At 37.5% G+C, this 24,516-nt stretch overlaps 1 protein-coding gene across 5 annotated transcripts in view; it reads right to left on the bottom strand.

Moving 5' to 3' along the window:
* Nucleotides 1-18,692, bottom strand: part of LOC127943155 (ephrin type-B receptor 3-like) — a 46,199-nt gene extending 27,507 nt beyond the window's left edge. For all 5 annotated transcript variants that reach the window (XM_052539367.1, XM_052539369.1, XM_052539368.1 and 2 more), the window contains exon 1: nucleotides 18,149-18,692. In XM_052539367.1, the coding sequence (XP_052395327.1) occupies nucleotides 18,149-18,212 (64 nt within the window). In that variant the 5' untranslated portion in view covers nucleotides 18,213-18,692. The remainder of the gene's footprint in view (nucleotides 1-18,148) is intronic.
* Between the last annotated feature and the right edge of the window lie 5,824 nt (nucleotides 18,693-24,516).

Here is a 24,516-nt window from a genome sequence, read left to right as displayed (position 1 = left end):
TTTAAAAGGAATAGGATAAGGGATAAGCTGTTATATCCCAAAAGGTGAACATTTGTCTGATGTGTATGTGTTACAATATAATAATAGTGTAATAAAGACATTATAACATGTTTTACAAAACATACAACTGTACACCCAGAAAACAAGAGGTACAAAAGCTATAGCTGGGGTAGTACCTTTCTAAAAGGTACACTTTTCTACATTATTTATCCCTATAACATGCTTATTAGTACCTTAAAATGTACAACTAAAATAGGGGTAAATAAGGTGTAAAATGTCACTTTTAGGGAACTGGGCCAAGGAATAAACTCTTCTTCCCCAGAAGGTATCATTTTTGCACTTTTTCTCTAATTTTGTGTATGTATTACAACGTTATAATACAGTAATAAACATATTATTACATGGTTATACACCTTATAAAACATTGTAATCAAAATATCTAGTGAAAAATCACTATATACTCAGAGAAAAAGGTACAAAATGTAATATATATTTTTGGACCTCGTTTACAACTGGAAGATGCATATTAGTGCCTTAAAAGGTACTACTATTAACTTTCATGGGTAGATAAGGTAAAAAAAAAGAGTCCCTTTTAAGGAAATGGTAGAAGGGATCCATGATATGAAATGACTATTGCATTCTGGCCACCTATGCACATTGTGGTCAATCGCCATGAATTCGGCATGCGTCCCCTGAAACACTTAGCGAAAGAGTTTCAATACTGTACATCAGTTACTCTGTTGTGGCTAGACAGGACACAAGATGCGTTGAGATGGAGATAAAGCACGATCAGCTATTAATGAGCACTTAAGCTAACACGCTGGCGTATTCTGATACCAAACGTTGATCCAATTACAGATTTCACACTAAACGGGAGCCGTCTGTTAGACTCACATCGCTGCAGGAGTACAATCAATTAATGTGTTCGTGTTTCTTCTTGTAGAGCCGAGGTATTGTATGGCCGCAAGGCAAACAAGAATGCTTAGGCCTCGTCTGTGTTCATAATTTTAGTTTAGATTATTTGGTTAGAAATGACTCAAAAGTGTTCCCCACTAATCAATATCTACCAAGACTTTCATTTAAAAGCTTGTGCTCTTTTTGGTTTTCCAATTATTTCTTAAAAAACATTTCAGTATGATGTCTTCACCTGCACGGATGCTGCAGGCATCTTTACACAACAGTAATGATAGTGTTTGCTGGTCAGAGAGTACGACAGCTGTACTTTCATGATGTATGATGTGTTTCATGTGGATTACTAGTCTAAAACACTAGCATAATGCAATTTATGCGACGAGCGTTTCTGTTTGGGGTTTTATACATAATTATAAAAGAAAACTCTAAAATCAGAGTTTAGACACACAGAACCCTAAACAAAGTGAAGGAAAAAAGTTGGGAGATGAGGAACTTTGCATAATCACAAAGATTTGTGATCAAATCACAAGTTTATTGGGAGAATGCAAACGTTTTGTGAGTTTCTCTGGGGAACACAACACTTTTGCACATAAATTTCTCAGGTTTTGTGCAAAACCTTTGTGACTTCGCAAAGTTCATTTGCAAAAACGCAAACATTTTGCGAAAACGCAAACTTCGGGAAAACAAACATTTTGCGAGACAATGTTTCTCGTGTAAATGAAAAAGAATTTGCGCATGACTGCAAAGTTTGTTTGTGAAAACGCAAACATTTGTGAAAGAATACAAAAGCATGTTCTCTCATATATAAAATTCCTTATATTTTAGTCATTATTTTTTATATAATTTTCATGCATTATAGAATGTCAGCACAAACATTAAAAACAAATGTTAATGTGGTGATGGAATGATGTAGCAACCATAAAAACGTCACAGCAACCTAAACTATCCTACATTCTCGCTTTTCAAAGTAGCCATCTTTTGCAGGGGTCTCAGCCGCTCTTTCTTTCTGTCTTTTTAAATGTTTAATTCACACCTTTTCTACCTCTGTCTTATTTTTACGAGTGTCTGAGGGTGTATCTGTCAACAGGAAGTGTTTTGACAGGCCGACGCTGATCACAGCCATCCTTTCCATCCACTTCATTCACTCTGATCCCCCCATATCTCTGAAACCCCTTCTCTCTTTTTCTCCCAGTCTATCATGCTCTCCAGGTCTCCATTACTGTCAGCGGGGAGCAGGGCCAGCTAGAATAAATACAGATGACTCAACAGACTAGTTGAACAGTGCAAACCAGTGACAGTAAACAGATTTACAGAAGGTTTAGACGAGGGGGAGGCACACTTTGACTCCTAAAGCATCGTGTAAATGGCACTGAGAAAATAATAAAACATATGTTTAGGTCACAAAAGGTCATAGCGATGCAGCCCAAGCAAAGAGTACCGCAGAAGCTCCAGTTTGTTTTATTGTGTTTCATACACAGAAATGCATTCTACTCTTTCTCTCTCTCTCTCCCTCTCTCTCTCTCTCTCTCTCTCTCTCTCTCTCTCTCTCTCTCTCTCTATATATATATATATATAGAGATTTTTTTTTTTTTAATGAGTGGACAAAATTGCAATCCAATCCATCGAGCATGATGAATCCTGCCATTGGCTGAGACAAGTGTAAGCACATTTTAACCAACAGTCAAACACCTCTTCCTAATCACGGTAACTATGTTTTGATTGATTTTCTCGTTCTGGTTGAAATTCAACTCAGTCTGTAATAAACTGCCAGGAATGCAAGTCTGCCAATACCAAGAAAAAATCATTTTGAGACTCTAAAATATGACTCCATGCTCTATAGAGAGCTGAACGCATCATTACCCACTACTCATAGTATCAGTCAAGCTATGTCCCAAGATCTGGCACAAAGTACTGATGGAGATCATAAATCAAAAACAACCTGAGTGCACTGGCATTATTCATATGGTGCTATTGAGGCAGTACTGCCATGAAAAGTCAACACATCTTTGTTTAATGGACAATAACAGTAAAAAAAAGAAATTGGAAAAAGAAATCAACCCTAAGAAATTTTCACTGGATTAACGAGTGCGACAACTAGCCCTGGTCTCCAGGGAGCCATGTGCCCTCCCACAAAATTCTGAATATGTTGGTTTTGGAGGTATTTATATTCTTCTCCTGTGTTTTGTAATCCAGGCCAAAGAACGAGGCAGCAGGCATGTCCCTATACCTCCATTCCAGGTTCATTATAGAGGTATTTTGGCACTGCGCTGCCCACTGGCCTTGCCTGTCAGCTTCACAGAGGAGCTGTCTGTTGTAGATGCTGTCCAGGGACTCATCTCCATCCACCAACATCCTAAGTTTGCGTACTAGCCTCCCTTTGACACGTTCATTATGCTACTGCAGAGGCAGCCAACAGACATCTAGGCTAAATATATGGTAATGGCACGATCCCTTAGGACCACTGGAAGGCATTCGCCATGCTATAACACTAAGGAGGTACTTCAGACTGTGGCGGATGTTGAAATGCCCCCAAACCCTCATTTTTTTCCAACTACTTTTACCTTGAGATAAGATGTTTGCGAAAGGATGCTGAGGATGATGTCAAAGCTGACTTCAAGGATTCTGATCAATAATTGCATGGACACAATGGAAAAGTGAACAGGTAACACCTCTAAAAACATTTCAAGAAACTTGAAAAACCTTGGGTTCATCATTGAAGTCACTCAGAAGTATCAATAAATGTACTATGTATAAGCATAAAGGCTTTGGTTAGAATTTATTGTGCCATTCTGCTTCAAATGATGTAATGAGATATATATGTCTGGGTGAAATTACTCTTGATATAGTCATTGGCCAGACATACAGTGCAATTTTACAATGTAAACATACAAATAACCTCTAACGGCTGTTAAATATGAGATTTCTGCTTTACATCACGGGGCAGCTGTTTGTTAGCGGCTACTGGACTGATGTGGTCCACATTTCCAACGTTCCAGTGGCTTTTGATCACTTTGTAATGTTCCAAATATGTTGAGGTTCCTTTGCATTTCTTGAGAATAAACCCCAAGCTGCGAGAGCAAGATCCCTGCGAACTTCCCAGTGCCATCACCTATTAGCATTGGCAGCTACCGCTGAGGACATGGGAGCAAACCTGTAGCTCAGTGTCATGCCGCATGCTAATTATCAGGATGTGTTGTGGTTTACCTGCTAGAACAAAGAAAACATGTCTAATGGCTTCAACTACACCAAGCATAATAGGAGTTATTATGTGAAGTTCTTTGGACTTTTTTGCATTTCTTGCTACATGTGACACATTAGCCTGAGTCAGTGCAGGCCTTTTTCAACTAGCTCTTCTCATGTTAGCTCATTATTCCCGGAGCCATTCGTTAATGTTTACCTGCCCACTTATTATCTGGTTCAGGTCAGGACGGCAACAACAATGAAAAGTAAAGCAGTTACCGACAGGAATGTGGATGGGTAGGGCCTTTGTGACTGTTGAGCCGACAAATAAATCCACAGAAACAAATACACACCCAAACAGAGTTTCTGAATATGTTATATATCAATACTGAATATGACTAAAAAGCATAGTTTGGAACTGGACATTTCTACCAAACTCTGACACTTTGGAAATATGTCATTAACAAAAAAGTAGGATGCAGAGATATATACTAAGAATTGTACTTGTTTGGCAATTAGTCAACGTATGTTCCATGGAAAAGCATGCATCTAACTACAAAAAAAATTACCTTTACATACAAATCACTGCAGTTTCCAGCTGAAATATGTACGTATGTATGTATTTCTGACATAGTAAAATGCTCAGGTACGACGACTGTGAAACACGATAAAAGAGCTCAAAGACTTGTCTAAAATGGCAAAGAAACCATTCTAAAATGGCTATGTTGCTTCGGCAAATGTGTTTTTATTTCACTATTGCTTTTGTAAACACTATCGGTTAGATTTAGTGTAGGTGATGCATTACATCCAAAATGCAATAGAGCAAAAACCTTTAAGCACCACTCAACGGATATCACCTTTTCAAGGAAAACTGAACATGGTTTTAGCACCACTCACTGGACATTTCACTTTGAAAATGCCGTGAAACGTGCAAAACGAAACGCAATACAACTTCTCCACAGGCACGTTTTTCCAATGCACCTGGCTTTTAATTGAAGGTTATAGCTTGTTATATCTGTTTACTCCTTATACCCTCCCTATTGGCTAAAGAAAGCAAAGAAATAATAAAAAATGTTGGTGGCGATTCTCTCCATGCTTATCTATTAGATCTTTTCAGCCGTGTTCTTAATTGCTGCTCAGTTAATTAATCTCACACTTGGCTGCAGTAATAACTTGACTCGTTAGACCTTTCTAAATGGTTTTTAACACACAGACACAGACTGGCGAGTGTATGGAAGATGGTCATGTGAGCAATTAATTCACGGACTCCACCCCCTAGACTGTTGATTAAAATAGAAACAACTGCTTGATTGGGACACATGGGCGTCTAGGTCATTGGCGATCACACAATCATGCACTTAAGTGTTTCACTTACGGCAAATTGACTCACAGATTGTGACAGAAGGTATTAGTAACGGAAGTTCATTTCTGGGCAATTATGCTGGAGAATGTTGATAGAACGGTTGACATCCAATTCTAGGGTGCCCCATATGGCCAGGGGTTTAGATGTCTCCGAACAATTAAATAAACGCCTTGATACATTGAAGGAATAGTGTGAATGTTTTTATAATTGTGCATGCAAGGAAGGGCCACTTGGAAATCTCTGGATATAAATCAGTACACAGTGCAACTGTACTGTGATTGCTACCGTTCCGGGACGTTTATGCCACAACAATCCATCTCCACAGTACTTGCTGGCCAACCTGGGTCAGTTGCAATACTTCTTGCCCGCTTCAAATCATTAACCTAGACTTAATGGGAGTCACTTGCAGTTCCTGGCCTCATGAAAGGAGTGGTGCAATTTATTTTTATTAAATACCTTACACACAGTGCCACATGTACTCCATATTCTATAGAGATTGACTTCACTTAATAACTATTTGGACTGGATCAACTAGAATGTGAACAATAGATGACAGAGTTTTTATTTTAGAGAGAACTGTACTTTTAACCCTGAAAGCAGGTGTTTAAACATCATAATATTTGCATACACAGTAAGTAAATCAGGTGGAAGAGAGGTAGGCCAAAGCTAAGAGGTATATCTCCAGAGGCTGATTACGGCACAGATGCACTGATGAAGGGCCTGGGGAGTCTCAGTCTGCTTGCCCACCTAGAACTGTACTGTCAGGGGCTGACTAATGTATTATTCACCCTTCATTGATGTGTAACTAAAGCCAGTGGCTAGGGAGCCTAGGCCACCAATACCCCCCACAGACGGTAAACCCCCGACAGGCTACTGAGCTCCATTGATTTATGGGTCTCAGTAGAGGGCCTGGTGAGAAGGCTGACGGAGGGAGAGAAGGGATGGAGGGAGGTCTGAGTTAGACATGAGACGGGTCTCCTTTTGTATTCCAATATATGTTTTTACTATGGGGTTATGTAAAATTGAAAACACTTTTAGGTTAAATGTCCCATATCGAGTTATAAAATGACTTGTACTGTGAGTTTATCCACACTTCCCGCTCATAATCTAAATAATGATCTAATATATAAAATCCGAATGTGGGTGTATCTGGAGACACTGCATTTTAACAACACGGCAATCATGTGAAGACAGCAGTGTTGATGGAGGAACTAAGGGAAATGGTCACAATAGATAACAGAGTTGAATAAACAGGAACGGTGTACAAGAGATGGGAAATGTGTCCGTTTGTAGTGCAGGTGACATGGAAGGTTATAGCAATCTAGAGTCAATCATTGACTTGTAAATCAAACACAGTGGCTTTAACAGCGTCTACACTGAACCAATAAAGTCCTTTAATAAGACTCTGTATTGTGGTGTAAATGTACAGGCACTGGTGTGTTGCAGTGATGTGAAGTGCCTGGGAAACACAGAAGGCAAAGGTGGCACAAAGACGACGACTGGGAAAATAATTGTATGCCAGGACGCCCTTCAATTTGGGAAGTACAGATGCTAAGAGATGCAATTGACAGGTATTGAGATAATGAGAAGTCTGGGAATTTTCTGCTGTTGTTCTCTTTCACTCACTTGAACACACACACACATAGATCCATTAAATCCAGTACACACACAAAAACAGACATGCCGTCACGAAGACTTGGTGGCCTCAACTCTAATTACAGACCTGGTAACCACACCTTGACTGCCTGGAACCTACGCGTGAACTTCTGTATTTCAGGTATGTTATATCTCTTGGTGGTCTCAAAGCAGGATTTGTTCGACATGGGAGCTCATCAGAAGAACCACAGGGTGTGTACTGAACCTCGGCATAGATTACTCATAGGAACAAGTCAGCTGGACTGGATTTCCACCACTGGGGGACTGACCATATGTACTGGTGACAACCCTGTATTTACATTTTCCTCAGAAGAGTCATGCATGAATGGACATGTTTCCCTGAGTCTGAACTTGACAACCTGAGGAAAGGCGAGTATAATATGCAAAAATATGATGCAAAGAACAGAGTGATACAATAAACAGATTACACATCCTTTGATAATAGACATGTATGGAGTCTTCTGATGGCTGAAGTTTTGTGCGCATGAGATTTGGTTTACAGAAATCTACTTTGGAAGGATATGTATTTACTAGTGCTGTCAAAATTAGCGCGTTAACGCATTCGATTAATTTGAAATATTTAACGCGTTAAAAAAAAATAACGCAATTAACGCGGTTGCAGTTTTTTTTATTTCCAGTTGTGGCCTATGTGTGTTCAACGTGCAAAGAAATATGGATAAGACCAAGGAAGGACTTTTAGACGGAAAGTTTCAGTATAAAACTCTGCCGGATTACTCTTCAGTCTGCCACAAGAAACATTAAAATCATGTACTCAAATGTCATTGTTTAAAAAAAAAAAAAAAAACAATGACTGTAACAGTGCGTAAATCAGACCTTTCTGTAACGCTAACGTTAATAAGCTTAAACGAAAATAAAGAAATAATTGTGTAGCGGAGTATTTTTTGTACACAGTGCCGCGAACTGTCAATCACTCCTGTACGCGTGCATCACTGTCCTCCTCGCAGCTGCAGCAACTTGCGCTCTCTCTCTTCATCAAGCTTTAAAACAAAAAGGGGACAAAAAGATCATATTGTCTTTGTGCATAGGCTATAGATTAATTAGATAAATGAATATCTAAATTTGTGCCTTGCCGTCTACGGTATTTTTTTAGAACTTAGAAAAAAGATGCTGCAGCCAATGAACAGCCAGCGGGGGCTGCAGGACGACTCAACCTCCGCAGACAGTTTTTAATGTTAATCAGACAATAAATACTCAAGATTTTGCTTTAGTATAACTCACAACGAGTTTCACACACCTTCTCCGGCCACGTTGAGTTGTTGACACTTAACAGTGGGAAAAGCGACACATGCGCTATTCACTTGTATAACTTAAGGGTGAATGGGTAATGTAGTTTCTGCTCTGAGTGGGATGAATTAGGAAGCTTGCATTGTGAAGGGCGCTCTGAAAATCGGCAGTGCAGGTAAAAGATTAAAACCTCTATTAAAACAGATGTCCAAATGAGCGTACCGGTACGCTACAAGCACGTTCTGGGCGCACGGAGAGGTGGCGGTACGCTCAAGAGCTATATTTGGAAGTGGCGGTACTGAGTACCTGTGCATACTGGCCCACTTAAAGCACTGGCAATGACTATACTTTGGAATTGTTTTGCAGTCCACTTAGAATTCAACATGGAAATCATTTTTGTTTTTTATTGGCATTGATTGTTTTGAAATTCAAATGGTACTTACATGCCTGTGTTTTTATTTCTGTAATAAATATGGCTTTCAAGCCAACAGTTAATTTGGAGGATATTGATGGTTTATTGCAGGTATGTTGTTTACATGAGAAAATCTGTGTTACAAGTTAAACAAAAATTCCAATAAACAATCATATTTTGAATTTAAATAGTTTCTTTGTCTTGAGTTTACATTAATTATTTACATTTTACATTTACATATCCAAAAAGTTTCAGTCTTTTAATTGCGATTAATCGCGATTAATTTTAAAAAATTGTGCGATTAATTAGTTAATTTTTTTTTAATCGATTGACAGCACTAGTATTTACTAACCATGTCTGCATTCCGGAACATTCAAACATTTAAACAAACAAAGTTGCTAGCTCTGTGACTGACCATCTGTCCAGGGTGGTGTCCAGCCTTTGGCCTGAGACACTGGGATAGGCTCCAGCGTCCCCACTCCCTTCATTGTATAAGTGGTTTGGAAAATGGATGGATGGATGGATGATTGGACGTTTCTAGTTGTTGCGGTGATGTGACAGTTAGCGAACAAAGTACAACACATTAAATCATGGTTCATTTCCTGTTCTATCTATACTGAATCAATAAAAGTGGCAGAAACGCTTAAATTTAAAGAATAATCTCTAGATGTTACCCCCTTGATGTGCTTTAGTCGTAAGTGGCTTTGTCTTTATGACACTACTGCAGTGTCTTGATTAATTAACCAAGCACACGGCTGCACCCACTGTTGAACTCTATAGATTAGTCTTAAGTGCTTTGCTACGTAGCTAGCTCCTTCAGACCAAGCTGTCCCAAATTGAAGGAAAAATTTATGAATAAGTAAAAACATTGACAAACAGCTTGCTTAATTAGCGAAGGAAGAGGAATCTAGTCCCTTCACATTTCGATCGCCACATAGCATCAACAACCATCTCCTCTTGGCCTGCCATATTGACCGACGGCTGGCTAAATTGAATCGCTAATCATCACCATCCTTTTAGGTCATTTCCCAGAGGACACAACAGGGCAAAAGTGGCAACGAAGCTATTTCACTGTGGTGCATCTCACACCCATGATACAAATATGGCCCCTCAGTTCACCATCCCCATCTGGTCATGGGATATTTTAATTTGTTTCTAGTGCCAGCTCCATTTCACGTCAATATGCTTGCTTTCACACCCCATGAGACTTTGCTTCACGTCACCATGCTGATTCTGCTCCTGTTCTTAGTTAGAGACCTCTGCTTGACTCTGCTCCAAAACCATGTATGGGATGGTTTGGGGCTGATTTGTGCTCTTGCACCTTCATTATTTCAAATAAGATGTCAAGAGGGGGAACCTTCACTCAGATTGTCTTAAAAGCCATGGGCTAAGAGGTATCAAGAGACTAAACTTGTCAAATCTATCCCGCAAGAACTTGACTTACATTGCTTATAGAGATAGCACTTAGCTCCCATAAGATATTGTGACAGACTTAGAGTTAGTTGTAAGAACACACACACATAGTCACAAATCTTATCAATGACTGGTTACAACAAAGGTGGGTAAATAGGCCCTGTCCCCAAGCTTCTGGACCTGTTCTGGGATTCTGATATCACTGAAAGGGTGAGATAACAGATAGGGAAAATAATGCCACAATTAGAATTATCTCTCTGATAAGAAATGGCCACATAAGGTGCCCATGGGGAGCAGGGAAGAGGGAGGGCTGTAAAAAGATAGTGGGAAAGTGTAGCAAAAAAAAGTGGCAGGGATGTGGAACAAGGGATGGTAAACAGAGTAGAGAAAGAGGTGCATTGTCTTTAGCCTCTCTGTCTGAATAAAGCCCACCTTTTGGAGGGAGAGGCCTATGAACTTCCCACACTTGTTCTCTGGGTTTTCACCAGGTTGTCATCCCTTTTACGATCAACACGCATCTAGATGGTGTTGCAGCTTTATAAATGAGTATACCAATGAAACGAGTGACAGTTTCAAGCCACCAACTGTTGCGACATAAGAGGTAACATCTGTCTGCTACACTGGAGAGCTATTTTTTTTTCCTGCCTGCCAAGGGAGTTCATTTATTCTTTATGCAGACTATAACCTTTTTTATTTTATTTTTTACTTTCCTGCTGTCAGGTGGACCTGATCTCGTGTGCATGCTCAAGGCTGTCTATGATTGATGCTCGCCGGCTTTTCAGATTCATTAAAAACCCTTCCTTTTCCTTTGCCCATCAAGAGTTTCTTAGACTAGCTCAGAATAAGAGAGTGATAGGTAGAAATACGAACAGAGAGAAAAGGCAGAAACAATGATCTCCTCTCAGGCAAATCTAGGCCGAGCAAGTCAAATTTAAGATGCAGAGATAGATCCATGGCAGCTGTCCAAGCCAGAAGATGAAAACTCTCTGCTCTCGCTGTCCTGATCTCTGCCTCAATTCCCACTGCATTCATAACCCCATCCGACCAGCTCCAGTGTATTTCCATTGTCTCTCCTCTCAGCACCTTTTCAGATGAACTGCTCGACCAATACTGTACCAAGTGCCTTTTGGAAACCGGACAATTCTATCAGTCTTTCTCTGTCCCTTTGTTCACCTATGTCCTCATCTATCCTGTTCAGGTTGAGGGCACTTTAATAACAGATAAACCACTCATTACGGCTCGCAAGTGACTTGGGGGTGCACGGCATACCTGATATCAAGGGGTTTTCAGTCCTCCTCCTTGTGATCTACTTTCCAGCTGAGTTTAGTGATGTAACAAACATGTATTTTTGCAATAACCCCCAAATTTTGATTATCTAGTTCAGGTGTGTAGTTAAGGTTTCAATCTAAGTTCTGCAGAAAGGTAGACCAGGAGCATGATTGCCTGTCTTATATCTAATGCCTCTAATGTTCTCTAGACTTGGGGCATGGCTGGAAAACGTCCATTTGGAGGTTATTACAGAAACATGTCATTTCATCTCGAGATGTGACTGGCACCCTTCATTCCGGTTCTAGCCTTTGCCATCTTCACAGGAAGTGGATGGGAAGATCGCCGGACAGATACTATCTTCTAACTCATTGTATCTTCTACCCTGTCATTCTTCTGTAAGTCTTAAAAAGCTGGTAATGAGAGGCTCTAGAAGGCTTGGCATATTTCTAAAGTCTGATCGATCAAGCCTGACAACAAGTCATAAATGAATCAGTGACAGAGATGCATTCAGAATCCCCGATTGGATTAAAAAATGGTGACCCTGTCGAAACTGGATGTAGCAACAGAAAGTTGGAGAAGGGTACGGGGGATGATGGGAAATAAGAAATGATGCTTATACTTAAAGAAGCAAGGTCTCTATTAAAATTCATACAGCACTGTACAATATCTTAGAATTTTGTACTCAAACATGCATGGTAATTAAAAAAAAAAAGTTATCAGTGAGATTGCAATCAATGCCTTAAAGGAATTCACCAAATAAAAGTGTGGCACATGCATATATGTGACATTTGCTTTGCATTTACATGAATCGTCTGATCCACTTCCAGCAAGCTAAATTTCAAAACACTCGAAGTACAGTTAAAACAGACAGAACAGACAGACTTGCAATGCCTTCAGGTATTTTTACGACATAACAAATACCTGCATTTGCACCTTGCCAAAGTGCCATTGCTCTCACCTCAAACACCAAATGGAGAGGAGACGAATATCGTAAGCAGTAAACGAATTCCTGTCTAACACCAGTTCATTTTGTGTTGTCGGTTAAAATTATTTACCTTTAAATTATGCATTAATTACGTGCAACTAACACTAAACCAAAACCTCATCCTAACCCTAACCAGATAGTAAATGCATACAGTTAATTAATATTACTCAGTACTTAAATGTATAATCACACTCTTACAAGGACACCGTTAAAAGCAAGTGTAACCAAATAGTTTCCAACAAAATAGTTACAGCTGTTATAGCAGTAAAACTGTGACAAAATAACGACAAAGTTAAAGACTGACAAAGATTCTGAGCTTTTTGCAATATTTCAATAATACACAATGATTTTCCAGTAAGATTATTTGTAGTAAATACTGTATTTTTTCACATATTATTCATTTGTTTATTTATTTTTTAATTTACAGATTCATAAAATCTACAAATCACAACATTAGCATTTCTAGCATTTTCATCTTCCTCATATATTCCCAAATGCAGAAATTAAACCAGTCAGAACTCATTTCAGTAGATATATGCATTAACAAAATGAATGGCTAAGACGAAAGTCTACAGATGTGTAATTGAACAGCATGGCTCAAAAGTGCAAATTTGAGTCTAGATTTAACAGAGAGGGTAAAGGGCCTGCGTGCTTCTGGGCCCCTGCCTGGGACTCTCTGTGTTTGATGTGGAGATTAGGAGCTTGTTTTAACCATCTAGAGGCCTGGGCTGATTGGTAGCGTGGAGTTTAGAAGCCATCATTAGCCCTAACGCCCCCCACCCTGTTACACCATGCCCGTATTGCTAATCAAAGCAGACATTTGCACCTAGCGTTAGCATTAGCCATTTCCTGTAGGGCTTTCAGCATCACACATCCCCCAACTGAACTAGCGTTCTCTCTTTTCGAGGAATTATTATCAAAGAGCTCTTCTGCTTTATCACTGGAGCAGGCCGGACTGGTTTGAAGCTCATAAACATTGTTCAGCAAAGGATCAACACACTGGAAGCTTTTCCAAACTCCTACTGGCCGACCGGCTTCCCTATAGAGTAACCACTATGGAGTTGCCTTTGCTTTTGTCTGGTAGCTTGAAGTTGAAGCAAATTGTTCGAGTTTAAATAGCCACCATGTCACAAAATATTGCTAATTTAAGATTTTGTACACGCACGGTTTTTGAGTGGGCATAAAACATATCTTATAACAGTCATAGATGGTGCACGAATATGACAAATGTCTAAAGCATTAATAAAAGTAGTTTCTGAAAAGAAAAAAAATATCCGCTGTGTTTTTTTTTTCTAATCAGATTGGCTCTGACTGTAAATTCACTGAACTAATGTACGCATGCAGTCCGAAAACTTCCCTGGGGCTGATTCTAAGAGGGAGAACCATTCGAATGGAAAGAAAAATGTATTGTGCCTGTAATCGTGTGACTTTGTTTGGGTATTCTGCGCTGCCGCCCCCCTTTTTGCAATGGGCGTTTTGGTAGCAGCTATATTCCCTGCCAGCACCACCCATCTCGCTCATGACCAACCGAAGACAGAAACCAAGCTCCGATGTTTCTTTTTCTCTCAATCCCTCTTTCTTTCTGCCTCTCTTTTGCTCTCGATTCCTCTCTCTCATTCCGCTTCAGTAGCTGCAGACAGCACCGGGGGGATTTTGGCAGTGTTCGGGCCCAGACACATTCTCTCCTCACACTGTCGTGAGTGTCAAAGACCTATTTTTCTGTAAAGGCCTTTGCGTCAGCTGCCAGGATGGGCCTTTTGAGTGGACACTCCAAAAAGAGTGAATTCTACATTCCAGTCAGCGTCCCGTCCACTTCTTCATCAATTAACAGAGCACTTGGTTTAATATTGGCTTTCAGTGCAAGTTACTGTTCAATGCTGGGCTTATACTGCCATCAGTTTTTACAGCCAAAGCATTCCTGAAATCTAAAGGTTATCAAGTGCTCACGTTCATAGGCTAGGGATATGAGCTTATGCTGACCACTACAGTAAGTCACTCCTGATTCTGCCTGGTTTTCATAGCATTTTCATAGTCTGAAACTCCTTTGAGATCCTTACGAGAGTCTGAAACGAAGCCAGCGGACATCTGTTCACCCATCCTCTGTTTAACATGTGACCTTTCAATGGCTCTCACTCAAGACTTATACAATAACAATCAATTCTTTTATAAATAGAATATCTATGAAAATGAATGAATAAGCAAGTAAATATACCACGCAAAAGAACTTAATTGAAGGCCGCACACCAAGCTGAAGCACCCAAGAGCTGTGGCACATGCATCAAATGCAGGCCCACCATCAGAAACAGCGAAACGCGTCCCACCCAATAATCAGAGTGGGGTTTTCTTAAACTTTTACATTTGGGCCCCTCCAATTTTGACTATTTGGTTACATTTATGGATGCCGCAGACAGACTAGATAAAAAAAAAAAAAAAAAAAAAAAAAAAAAAAGTGTATATATATATATATATATATATATATATATATATATATATATATATATATATATATATATATATATGTATGTGTGTGTGTGTGTGTGTGTTTATATATATATATACATATATATATTTTTTTTTTCATGTTTTTGATCAATTTATAGATAGGCCTATTTATTTATTCAGTTAGCGCTGAACACAGTTTAGCAACGATGTGTATTAGCCTACTTTGATAGTTTACTGGACTGAAATGTGCTCATGCTAGTTGAAAACGGCTTTTATGTAATGGAATAAGCTGAGAAAAGAGCCACTCAAAGGGGTGTGTGAATGGTGTGAAGAAGAGATCAATGTTTTGACCTCTTTTTAAACCTTTTGACCGTAGATTGTACAGATCGATCGCATCGAGTGTTGCGCTCAACAGCTGTCATAATAATACTTATAATAAATTATTATTAATATTATTATTATTGTTGTTGTTGGTGGTGTTTTTTATAGCTAATAATAATAATAATTATTATTATTATTATTATTATTACTTTCTAACATATTTACAACCTGTTAAACTAACAGCAGCGGGGGGGGAAATAATAATAATATAATAATACCGATGTATCCTATAAATTGTCGTTGACGCATTACCTGTCAAAAAGTTTTTTAATAAAAAACAAAATTGTAGCATATAAAAATGTTTATAGATTTTTCATGTGAATTAGGCTACAGTTCATGAGATGAGTTACTATTTCTATAACGTTTTTCATCCAGCTCCATGTTAAACGGGCCTGTCCTGCGCGTTGATAAACGGCTCTTAAAAGTGCAAACATTGCATTTAGCGTCTCAGTCAGTGCAAAATGGCAAAATAGTTGAAATAAAATCGACACACCCTGGCTCATAACAGGTCAGCTTCCCAAAACCTCACGTGTGACAGTGAATTAAACCTTTTTCTAAAAATACAAATAGACTTGCTTGCGCTGCGCGTTCAGGCCTTTCTTCAAGCTCACGGCTCTTCTGCAGTGAACGCGCCCTGTAATTATTCTCTTGTTTCTCATGTTAATGCTGTTTGCCCCCCAAAATGAGTCTGTTATTTCCTCAGTAAAAGCTATGTCTGCGTTCACTTCGTTTACTTTTGAATAACCACTTCAATGGGACATGAAGAGGGCAGAGACGCACCGAAAAGGCAGAAACTGTTGCTACAGGCGCAGGCTACTGTAAATACAGTGTACGCGAGGAAAAGATAAACAAGAGTAATGTCAGTATTTTAGCACGTTGATTCATGACGTCAAATGGTCTATATTCCTACACTGTTCTCGTGTAATACAGCGGAGGCCAGTTTTAGATATGCCTTCAATTACTGCACTTACCTCAGAATAAGTTTACAGGATAAAATATGTGTATAACACGTACGCATATGCTAAATAATAAGTGCAGTAGGGTAAAGGAATTAAAACCAGGCCTTTGGCTAATTGCTCAAGAAGAGAGAGAGACCCTACTAAAAACGATTGAGTTCAGATTCAAACAGAGACTGACTAATATGATGGACAGGCTACAGCAGAAATCAGAAATGCATTGCAAATCACATTTGAATGCATGTTGGACAGCTTTGATCCTCTTTTTTCTTCTTCTTCAGTGGGCTCTCATATGGGGGAAATCTCCAGGGACCAAGAATATGACATGAATGTTGTCAGCGAAAACACTTAGTAGAAATTAAATCCGAATGCTCTTAAGAAAATAGTTAAGTATAAACGGACATAGATGGGTTGTGCTGTTAACTCTAAAAATAAATAATAAATAAATAAAGACTAAATCACTCGGTGATATTCGTTGTTATCACGTAGCATATAACGCTTGCAATGTTCAATTATAATTTTCATTAACACTTTTATTTGTGATACCTTATTATGCTACTATTAACAATCTGCTTAATTTTCGAGATAAACAAATATAACTATCTATCAGACAATATAGGCTAGTAATCGAGGCCCGTGTGTGCCTTTCATATAAACATTCACTTCTCTCTCTCTCTGATAAGTTATCGGACAAGACTATAAATCACTGAGCGCAGTTTATTTAAATAACTTTTAAAACGTTGATATAGAAGTTATATAGAAATACACACCAATGTTTTGCAGTGGGAAAAAAGTGATAGCCTAAATAAATAAATGTAACTAAACCGTATGAACAAACAATTTCCCGCATTCATGATCCATCCACTTCACTCATGAAAACATTCATAAAATAAGGCAATGTATTCTCTAATTTGGTACAATAAAGGGTGTAGGTAGAAATAATCCAACATTGAGCGGTAAAATGCAAGACAAACTTTTTATCTTAAAATAATAATAATAAAAATAACGTGGCTATATAAATACGAGTTTTATTAAATGAGTGCATTTTTAAAGCATTTCACTAGACTCACAATAGACAGTATAATAATAATAAAGTGTTGTCGATTTCATGCTTGTCGCCAAATGTATGGTTAAAAATACCAATAAAGAAATAAATAAACCGAGGTTGTTGTTCTCCGTGAAAACCTATTAAGAGCCCACTCGTTTTCATCTTTATTGGTGTCAGAAGGTCCTCCAGTCAAATGGAGGTCCAGACTTTGAAGAATTAATTGAATCAAAAGCCAACTAAACTACCGATCTGGGTCATTATGAAATAATTAATCATAATTGTGATTTAAAAAAGAACACGTAGGCTACACAGTGAGGGTCATAATTGACTCACAACATGAAAGCAACCTAATAAAATGTCAATTTTGGTCCATTTTTGGGCTGCCCAAACGTTATATTGAATCAGGAAAAAAAAGTTAAAAAAAAAAAAAAAAATGTTGAAACCATGTTTCTTTTGAAGGAGCCTGGATTTGCGTCTTGACTGACAGAGAGACTGTTGGAGTGGGACTCCCTGTGGAGACATTTCCTTTACGAGAGACACAAACGATTGTCTTGGTGAAAGAAAATAAACAGCAGTTAGGAGGGAGAAGTTCTGCAGTGGAAGTGCATGTGTATTAGTGTCATTCAATGACCAGATCAATTCCGACCTTTTTTTTTTTTTTTTTTTTAAAGAAGTATCGGACCTGGCGCGTGTTTCCGCGTTTAATTAAAATGCTAGACTAACACTAAAACCTTAAACCCCGGTTATTATGAACGGTGTCCGAAGCGGAACTCTTCTAGACGCGCATCAATAGTACTATCGACCCGCGACTCGCCTCCCAGACTCGCGCGCGAGTTGATCAGCAATATGAGAAAATAAATAAATAAATAAAAATAGTCATTTTTACCTTCAACAGCCGAGGACAGGGGCAGCAAAAAGCCGCATAAAAACAGCAAATAATCCATTGTCATAAACCAAAGACTTCGGACATGAAAGTGGAAATCCAGGGGGAGATTGTAAATCCTTCAGACCCTCGCTCCAGCTCCAGAGACCCTTTTCTCCAAATTCAGCTGTCTTCTCCTGAGCTCTGTTTCCATAAACTGCGATATCAGCAGTGTTTATGTAATCCAATGTGCAATTTGTGTTAAAGGAGCGCTGAAAGAGCTTTAAAACTCATCCACCGGGTAAATGCCCCTTCCAGCTTATTTTTCATCAGTGGAGAAGACTGTGTGTCCGTTTATAGATGATGCACAGTGAAATCCCTATACAAATGTTTAAATGTCCATTCCTCCTCAAATAACATTCTGCTGTAGTCCAATAATAAAACGCGTCCCGTGAAAAAAATAAAAATATCACCTTATTTTACGCGTAAAATCCCTGAGCGCGTGTCACCTTCTGAGCGCTGACCGTTCCTGCTCCTCTGCCTTTCCATGTGCAGTGGAATGAAGATCGGCTGCTCTGAAATCAAGGAAAGAGTCAAAGAGAACGAGAGAGAAAAGGCGGCGGGGGGAGGAGTTTATGCTCAGAATCAGCTGTCAGTCATTCTGCTGGCTCCGCCCCCTGGATGATCCGGCGCTGTTGGCAGGGTGAGAGCGCCGCTCCGCGGGTCTAACAGTTCGCTTGTCTTCAGATTCTCGTGGAAACCAACGAATCTAGTGTATACGTTGTTTTGGAAACATTTGTGTTACAGTGTGTACACATATATTATTTAAAACATAGTAATTATTAATTAATTACTAATTTTATATAAACACACAACAAAATCTCCTATAGCGAGAAATTCTACAAAATAGGCTAATTGCAAAGAAGAGTAGAAATAAATAAAACTTGCTCAGTTGTAATGCGTAATACTTACATGGATAACTACTACAGCAAATAAAACATATAATATTTTATTATTATTTAATAGCAGCCTACAGTTCTTAAATTGCGGACGCTGTTTTTAGGGACGAAAGCAGGAGTGAATTGACAGAACTGAATTGGGCTGGCGAAACGCTTCAGATAAGCACTGCCACGTTGACCTGTCTGATTTTTTTTTTTTTTTTTTTTTTTTTTTTCGTATTATGATTTATGTCATGACATTAAACAAACTGGTAAAATCTATTCTACACGGAACAGCCTAATAGGCCTACTTATCAGACTTATTTTCATCTTGCTTCTGCTCTATTTTACACACAGAAATCACCTTTCTTTCTGCCTTTTCAAACTTCTGGTAAAAGTAGTAGACAATTTCGAGGCCTCCCTTAAATATGGAAACTTAGTCCAAACTAAATGGTTTCTTTCTTTAAAGCATTTTTTTTCTCCCTTACTGTGCTTTGTAACATTTTTAAAAGTGTAAATTGCAGTAGTAATATATTAAATTACTACTACTACCACTATTATTATTACTGTACGCTTATTTACTTGCTTTGTTACTTTGATTTAAAATTATATTTATTACATAATCTAAATAAATAAAATTATGAATAGGTTAATATATATATATATATATATATATATATATATATATATATATATATATATATATATATATATATACATACATCCATTCAATCATCACTTGATTTTTTTTAATGTTATTTATTTATCTTCTATGATAGTTTAGCAACCAACTTTGAAACACATGCCTCAGTTTCATAAATGTAAATTGTGCATATAGTTGCCGCTTGTGTATGTATGTTCAAGCCTAGAAAACACTTTTTCCAAATTAAAACAAACCAAAAAAAAAAAAACTTCTATACTATAAATAATAACCTAAATTTGTTATAAACATCTATCAACATTAATAAGTTAATCAAAAAGAAGGCAATGAAGGAGACTCTAGATTTTGTTTACATGCAGACTTGTCCACTAACTATTAAAGGTGTATATGTGTAAATGGTTGTAAGTTAATTGAAGGATTCTATAATATATCTGAAGTCAGTGAAGTAACACTAAAATGATAATGAATGCTCTCATTCTGGTATTTGCGCCGTTCGGATAATCCGTGGTCTAGTCTTTTTTTGGGAAGATGGGAGAGCATTGCTGTTCAGTCTGCTAGTAATGAAGGCATGCATTGATATCTAAGTGTTTTTGAGAGGAAGTGAGGCAATGCACTTTGACAGTGATTTTACAATTATTTATTATTATTATTATTAATAATAATAATAATAAAAACACTTTTGTGATGTAATCTCAAAGCACTTTGCTGTTTTTTAAACAAGTGAGATAGAGGTTTCAGTTTCTTGATTTGCTCTAGAAATCTGTAGCTGTGGATCTTAAGTGTAACTATACAGTATATTTTATACTCCTCATGAGAATATTAGAAGATAATATGGTTTTGAGGTATATATAAAGGCTAAATAAAAAAGGACCTCGTACAGAGCCTTGATTCACACCGAATTTAAATTTTGTTTTCAATTTAGTTTTAGCTGAGAGCTGATTGCCAATAAAAGCATAAGAATTTCAGATCAGATTTAGATATTTTAACTGTGCTTGAGACGCCAAGCACTTCAGGAGTTTGGCACAATTTTGTGTTTTTATAAATGCATCTACATCCACTATTATTTCATCTTTAAATATATGCTGATGTTATAAATTACTTAAACAGAGAAATTGTAATTCCACAGTTCTGTCATATATTTGTTATTCATAGGGCAACTTTTGTATAAAGACGCAAGTGAGATTTAATTTATTGTATAGGCAGTCTTGTGCTTTAATGAAATCATGTGTGCGATCTGAAAGAGGGTTGGGTCATGAGAACAGGGATTAGCTGTACACTGAAGGCTTCTAATATGAATGTTTGTTAAAGTAAAAAAGTATGTGTGTGAAGCCATAAATATGAGGCTGAGCTAAATCCCTGACCAAAACTCTGGGGTCTATTTTGCATGAATGGAAAATCCAAGTTAATAGACCAATTGGCTTATTGCCTTTAGGTTCTGTGTTGTTTTGCAAAACTTTTATTACTTGGTTATTTGTCATTATATGCGAACTGTTTTTAAAGGTTAAATCTTATTTGAATTCTAGATTTCATATAGAACTTTTTCTGTTTTATTGTCCCTATGAATGCTAATAACCGTTCTGTGTATTTTATAATAGTTGAAAAGTCTGTTTTTGGTCCAACAGCAAGATTTCTTGAAAATGTTCTTTTTGGTGCATGTCCATGGAGTGCCTTGAAAACAAAACAAAAAAAAACCTACACACCTGGCATTCATTACAAACTCAATAAGTAAAGTGGCAGACATTTTATTGCCATATGGACATATGGAAATTTCTCAAACTTACACCCGATCTCCTTCCCCTACTGGCCTGCCCGCCCGCCCAACGCTGCTGCCGACTTTGATGCTAAACTAACAAACATTCACTAAAGCAATATGGATATGACTGTATTGTTTTCTTGGGTATATGCAGTGCAAATCTGAAAATGAACTGCAGGCTGAGAAACATACAGCCCTAGTTCAACGCGGGATGATGGTACTGGAGTCAGTTCCTCGTTTGGCAACAATCTGCTAGTTTAAAAAAGAAAAGGAGAAAATTTGTTGTCTGGGCTGGATATTTGGACTTAGCATTGACCCCTTAAACATGTTGGACTTAAACCAGGAATGAGTAATGTCAGTGGCCTGGGATGTAGGATAAAAAAAAAAAAATAAATATATATATATATATATATATATATATATATACACATTTCTTTTTTAAACCTTATGATAGCATTATAGCAGTATTTTTATTTTTTAAAGTTTGGGTCTATGCAATGAGCACTCAGTTGACATTGGACCCTGAAATTCTGTGCACTTTGTCCATCATTTAATTATAATTACTTATGAAAAAAAAAAAAAAAAAAAAAAAAAAAAAAAATATATATATATATATATATATATATATATATATATATATATATTTTTTTTTATTTTTTTATTTTATTATTATTATTATTATTTTTTTGTAACTTAAAAAAAAACAACAACGTTGGATACTAAAATATGTGCTAAAATCTTCTAACCAAACACTGTGTTGTGCCGTTTGTAGGTAAGTTGCTGTAATGTATGTAGAAATGTGATTTAAGTCTCTAGCTGGAGAGGAACTCTCAATTGATGCCCCGTCACATACAGAAAGCCTCTCCCTCTCTTTATAACTGCCTTCCGTTGCTTTATGTGTACTGTACTGATCTCTTCATCACACACACACGCAAACACATGCAAACATACACACATAAATACATACCTGACATGGACTCATGTGCATAAGGTCATGAGCGTGAAATGCTGGCTGACAGGTTTCACCCCCTTTTAAGTATAGGGCTTTGGAAATGTATTGTCTCACAGAACAAAACATAATTGCTGTGCTACAGAAAGCAGACTGTGCCAACAGACAACAGTGATACAGTTCCCACAACTGAACGCCTGCATTCAGGTTTCTGATTAGTGCCAAACTTCTTACAGAAAGACATCTTAAGGCATCACAATGTAATTCTGTATATATTTACAATGTACACCTGACTACACCTGACTTCGGCCACAGCCTTGGGTGTAATCGACTGAAGATAAAAGAAGACATTCAATCTCTCAAGATCCAATTAAACAGCTCCACAAACAGCATTACCAGCTTCACTTACTACTAACCGATTTTTCATTATATCTGCCAGACATCTAGAGAAGCTCTTATTGATAATTAACAGAGTTTTAGATGTTGATGATATATTGTTTTGGTACCACCATTGTGATCAGTGTTTGCTTTAGTTGGGTTCCTGACCCTTGACTTTTGACAGCTATACCCGTGTCTTTACAATGCTGTCTTTAAGCATTTGTTATGGGGAAAGAAAGAAAGAAAGAAAGAAAGAAAGAAAGAAAGAAGGAAGCCTGTTGATCTGATGACATTACAGTAATCATGAACACCATGTACTGGCTTGATTGACAGGTCTCATTCAGAGTCTAATCATATGAGTGTTGTTTATTAAGTTTTGATTATGTAATCGCTCCCACTTTATATTAGGTGGTCTTAACTACTATGTACTTACATAAAAAAATAAGTACAATGTACTTATTGTGTTCATATTGTATTGTAAAACACTTTTGCTGCTATTGAGGTGGGATAGGGGTAAGGTTAGGGTGAGGGTTGGAGGTATGGGTAAGTTTAAGGGTGGGTTAAGGTGTAAAGTATGGGTCAACAGTGTAATTATAAATGTAATTACAGAAATTAAATACAGATGTAATTACATGTAGACAACCAGGGAATATGAAAGATTTAAAAACAGTTTGTGCTACTGCATCAAGACACAAAGAGATACATCAAGAATTAGCATATGAATCTCAACAATGGTCACAATTAAAAGCTTGATGTCGCAATGCATGCTGGGTACCATAAAATAAAATAAAATAAAGCTAAGGTTACAAAGTGTTGTGTCTGGAGCCCAATGAAAACAAACACTGATCACCATCATGGTGACTTCAAACAAACAAATTAAACATCATCGTCAAAACTCAATTAGAGCTTCTCTAGATGTCTGACAGAAACAAAGTAGTTAGTAATAAGTGAAGCTGGTAATGCTGTGAAGTTGTTTAATCAGATCTTGAGAGATGTAATGTCTTCTTTTATTTTAGTAGATTTCATCTGAGTCTGAGGATGAAGTCAGGTGTAGTTCTTGTGTTTCTCTTTTCTTTAGTGAATCTGCTTGTTAACAGCAGGTGTTCATCACTAACGCTCAATCATCATTGAATAAATCACAGTATTATCTCCTAACCCTAACCCTAACTTCAACATTACGTCAGTGTTACTCTAATGCTCTGTAGTGTGCACACAATAAAGTGTTCATTTAAAACTGATGATTTTAATGTGGGGTTTAAAGGATTAAAGAAAAAAAATGAACGAAATGTAATTTAAAAGTAATAAACTGTAATTAATCTACAACAATAAATTTGAAAAACAGTATGCTGGCAATCGTACTACAAGTGGATTACCGTAAATTCAAGGGGGAAAAAATATTAATATACTGCAAAACATAACAGTTAATAAAAGTTAAAATTACCAAATGAAACAAGTTATTTTTCACTGAAATATCAGTGAAAGTTATTTAAAAACAGTTATGCAAAGTAATTAACTGGTAAGGAGAGTAAAAATTGAACTGAACTGTATTTATTTGTTTTTGCACAAGAGAGATGTTAGATTAATTGAGTTTTGTGGTCACCATATATTGCTGGAGAGCAGAGTCTGTGCTTCAGGCAATGATGGACCAGAAACACTGATGATCTGCTGTATGTTGCTTTGTTTAAAGACTGTAACTGTGGAGTTGCTGGTACA

The sequence above is a fragment of the Carassius gibelio genome, chromosome A22, assembly GCF_023724105.1.
Source record: "Carassius gibelio isolate Cgi1373 ecotype wild population from Czech Republic chromosome A22, carGib1.2-hapl.c, whole genome shotgun sequence".
Classification (NCBI taxonomy): Eukaryota; Metazoa; Chordata; class Actinopteri; order Cypriniformes; family Cyprinidae; genus Carassius; species Carassius gibelio.
This window is presented reverse-complemented; position numbering and strand designations above follow the sequence as displayed.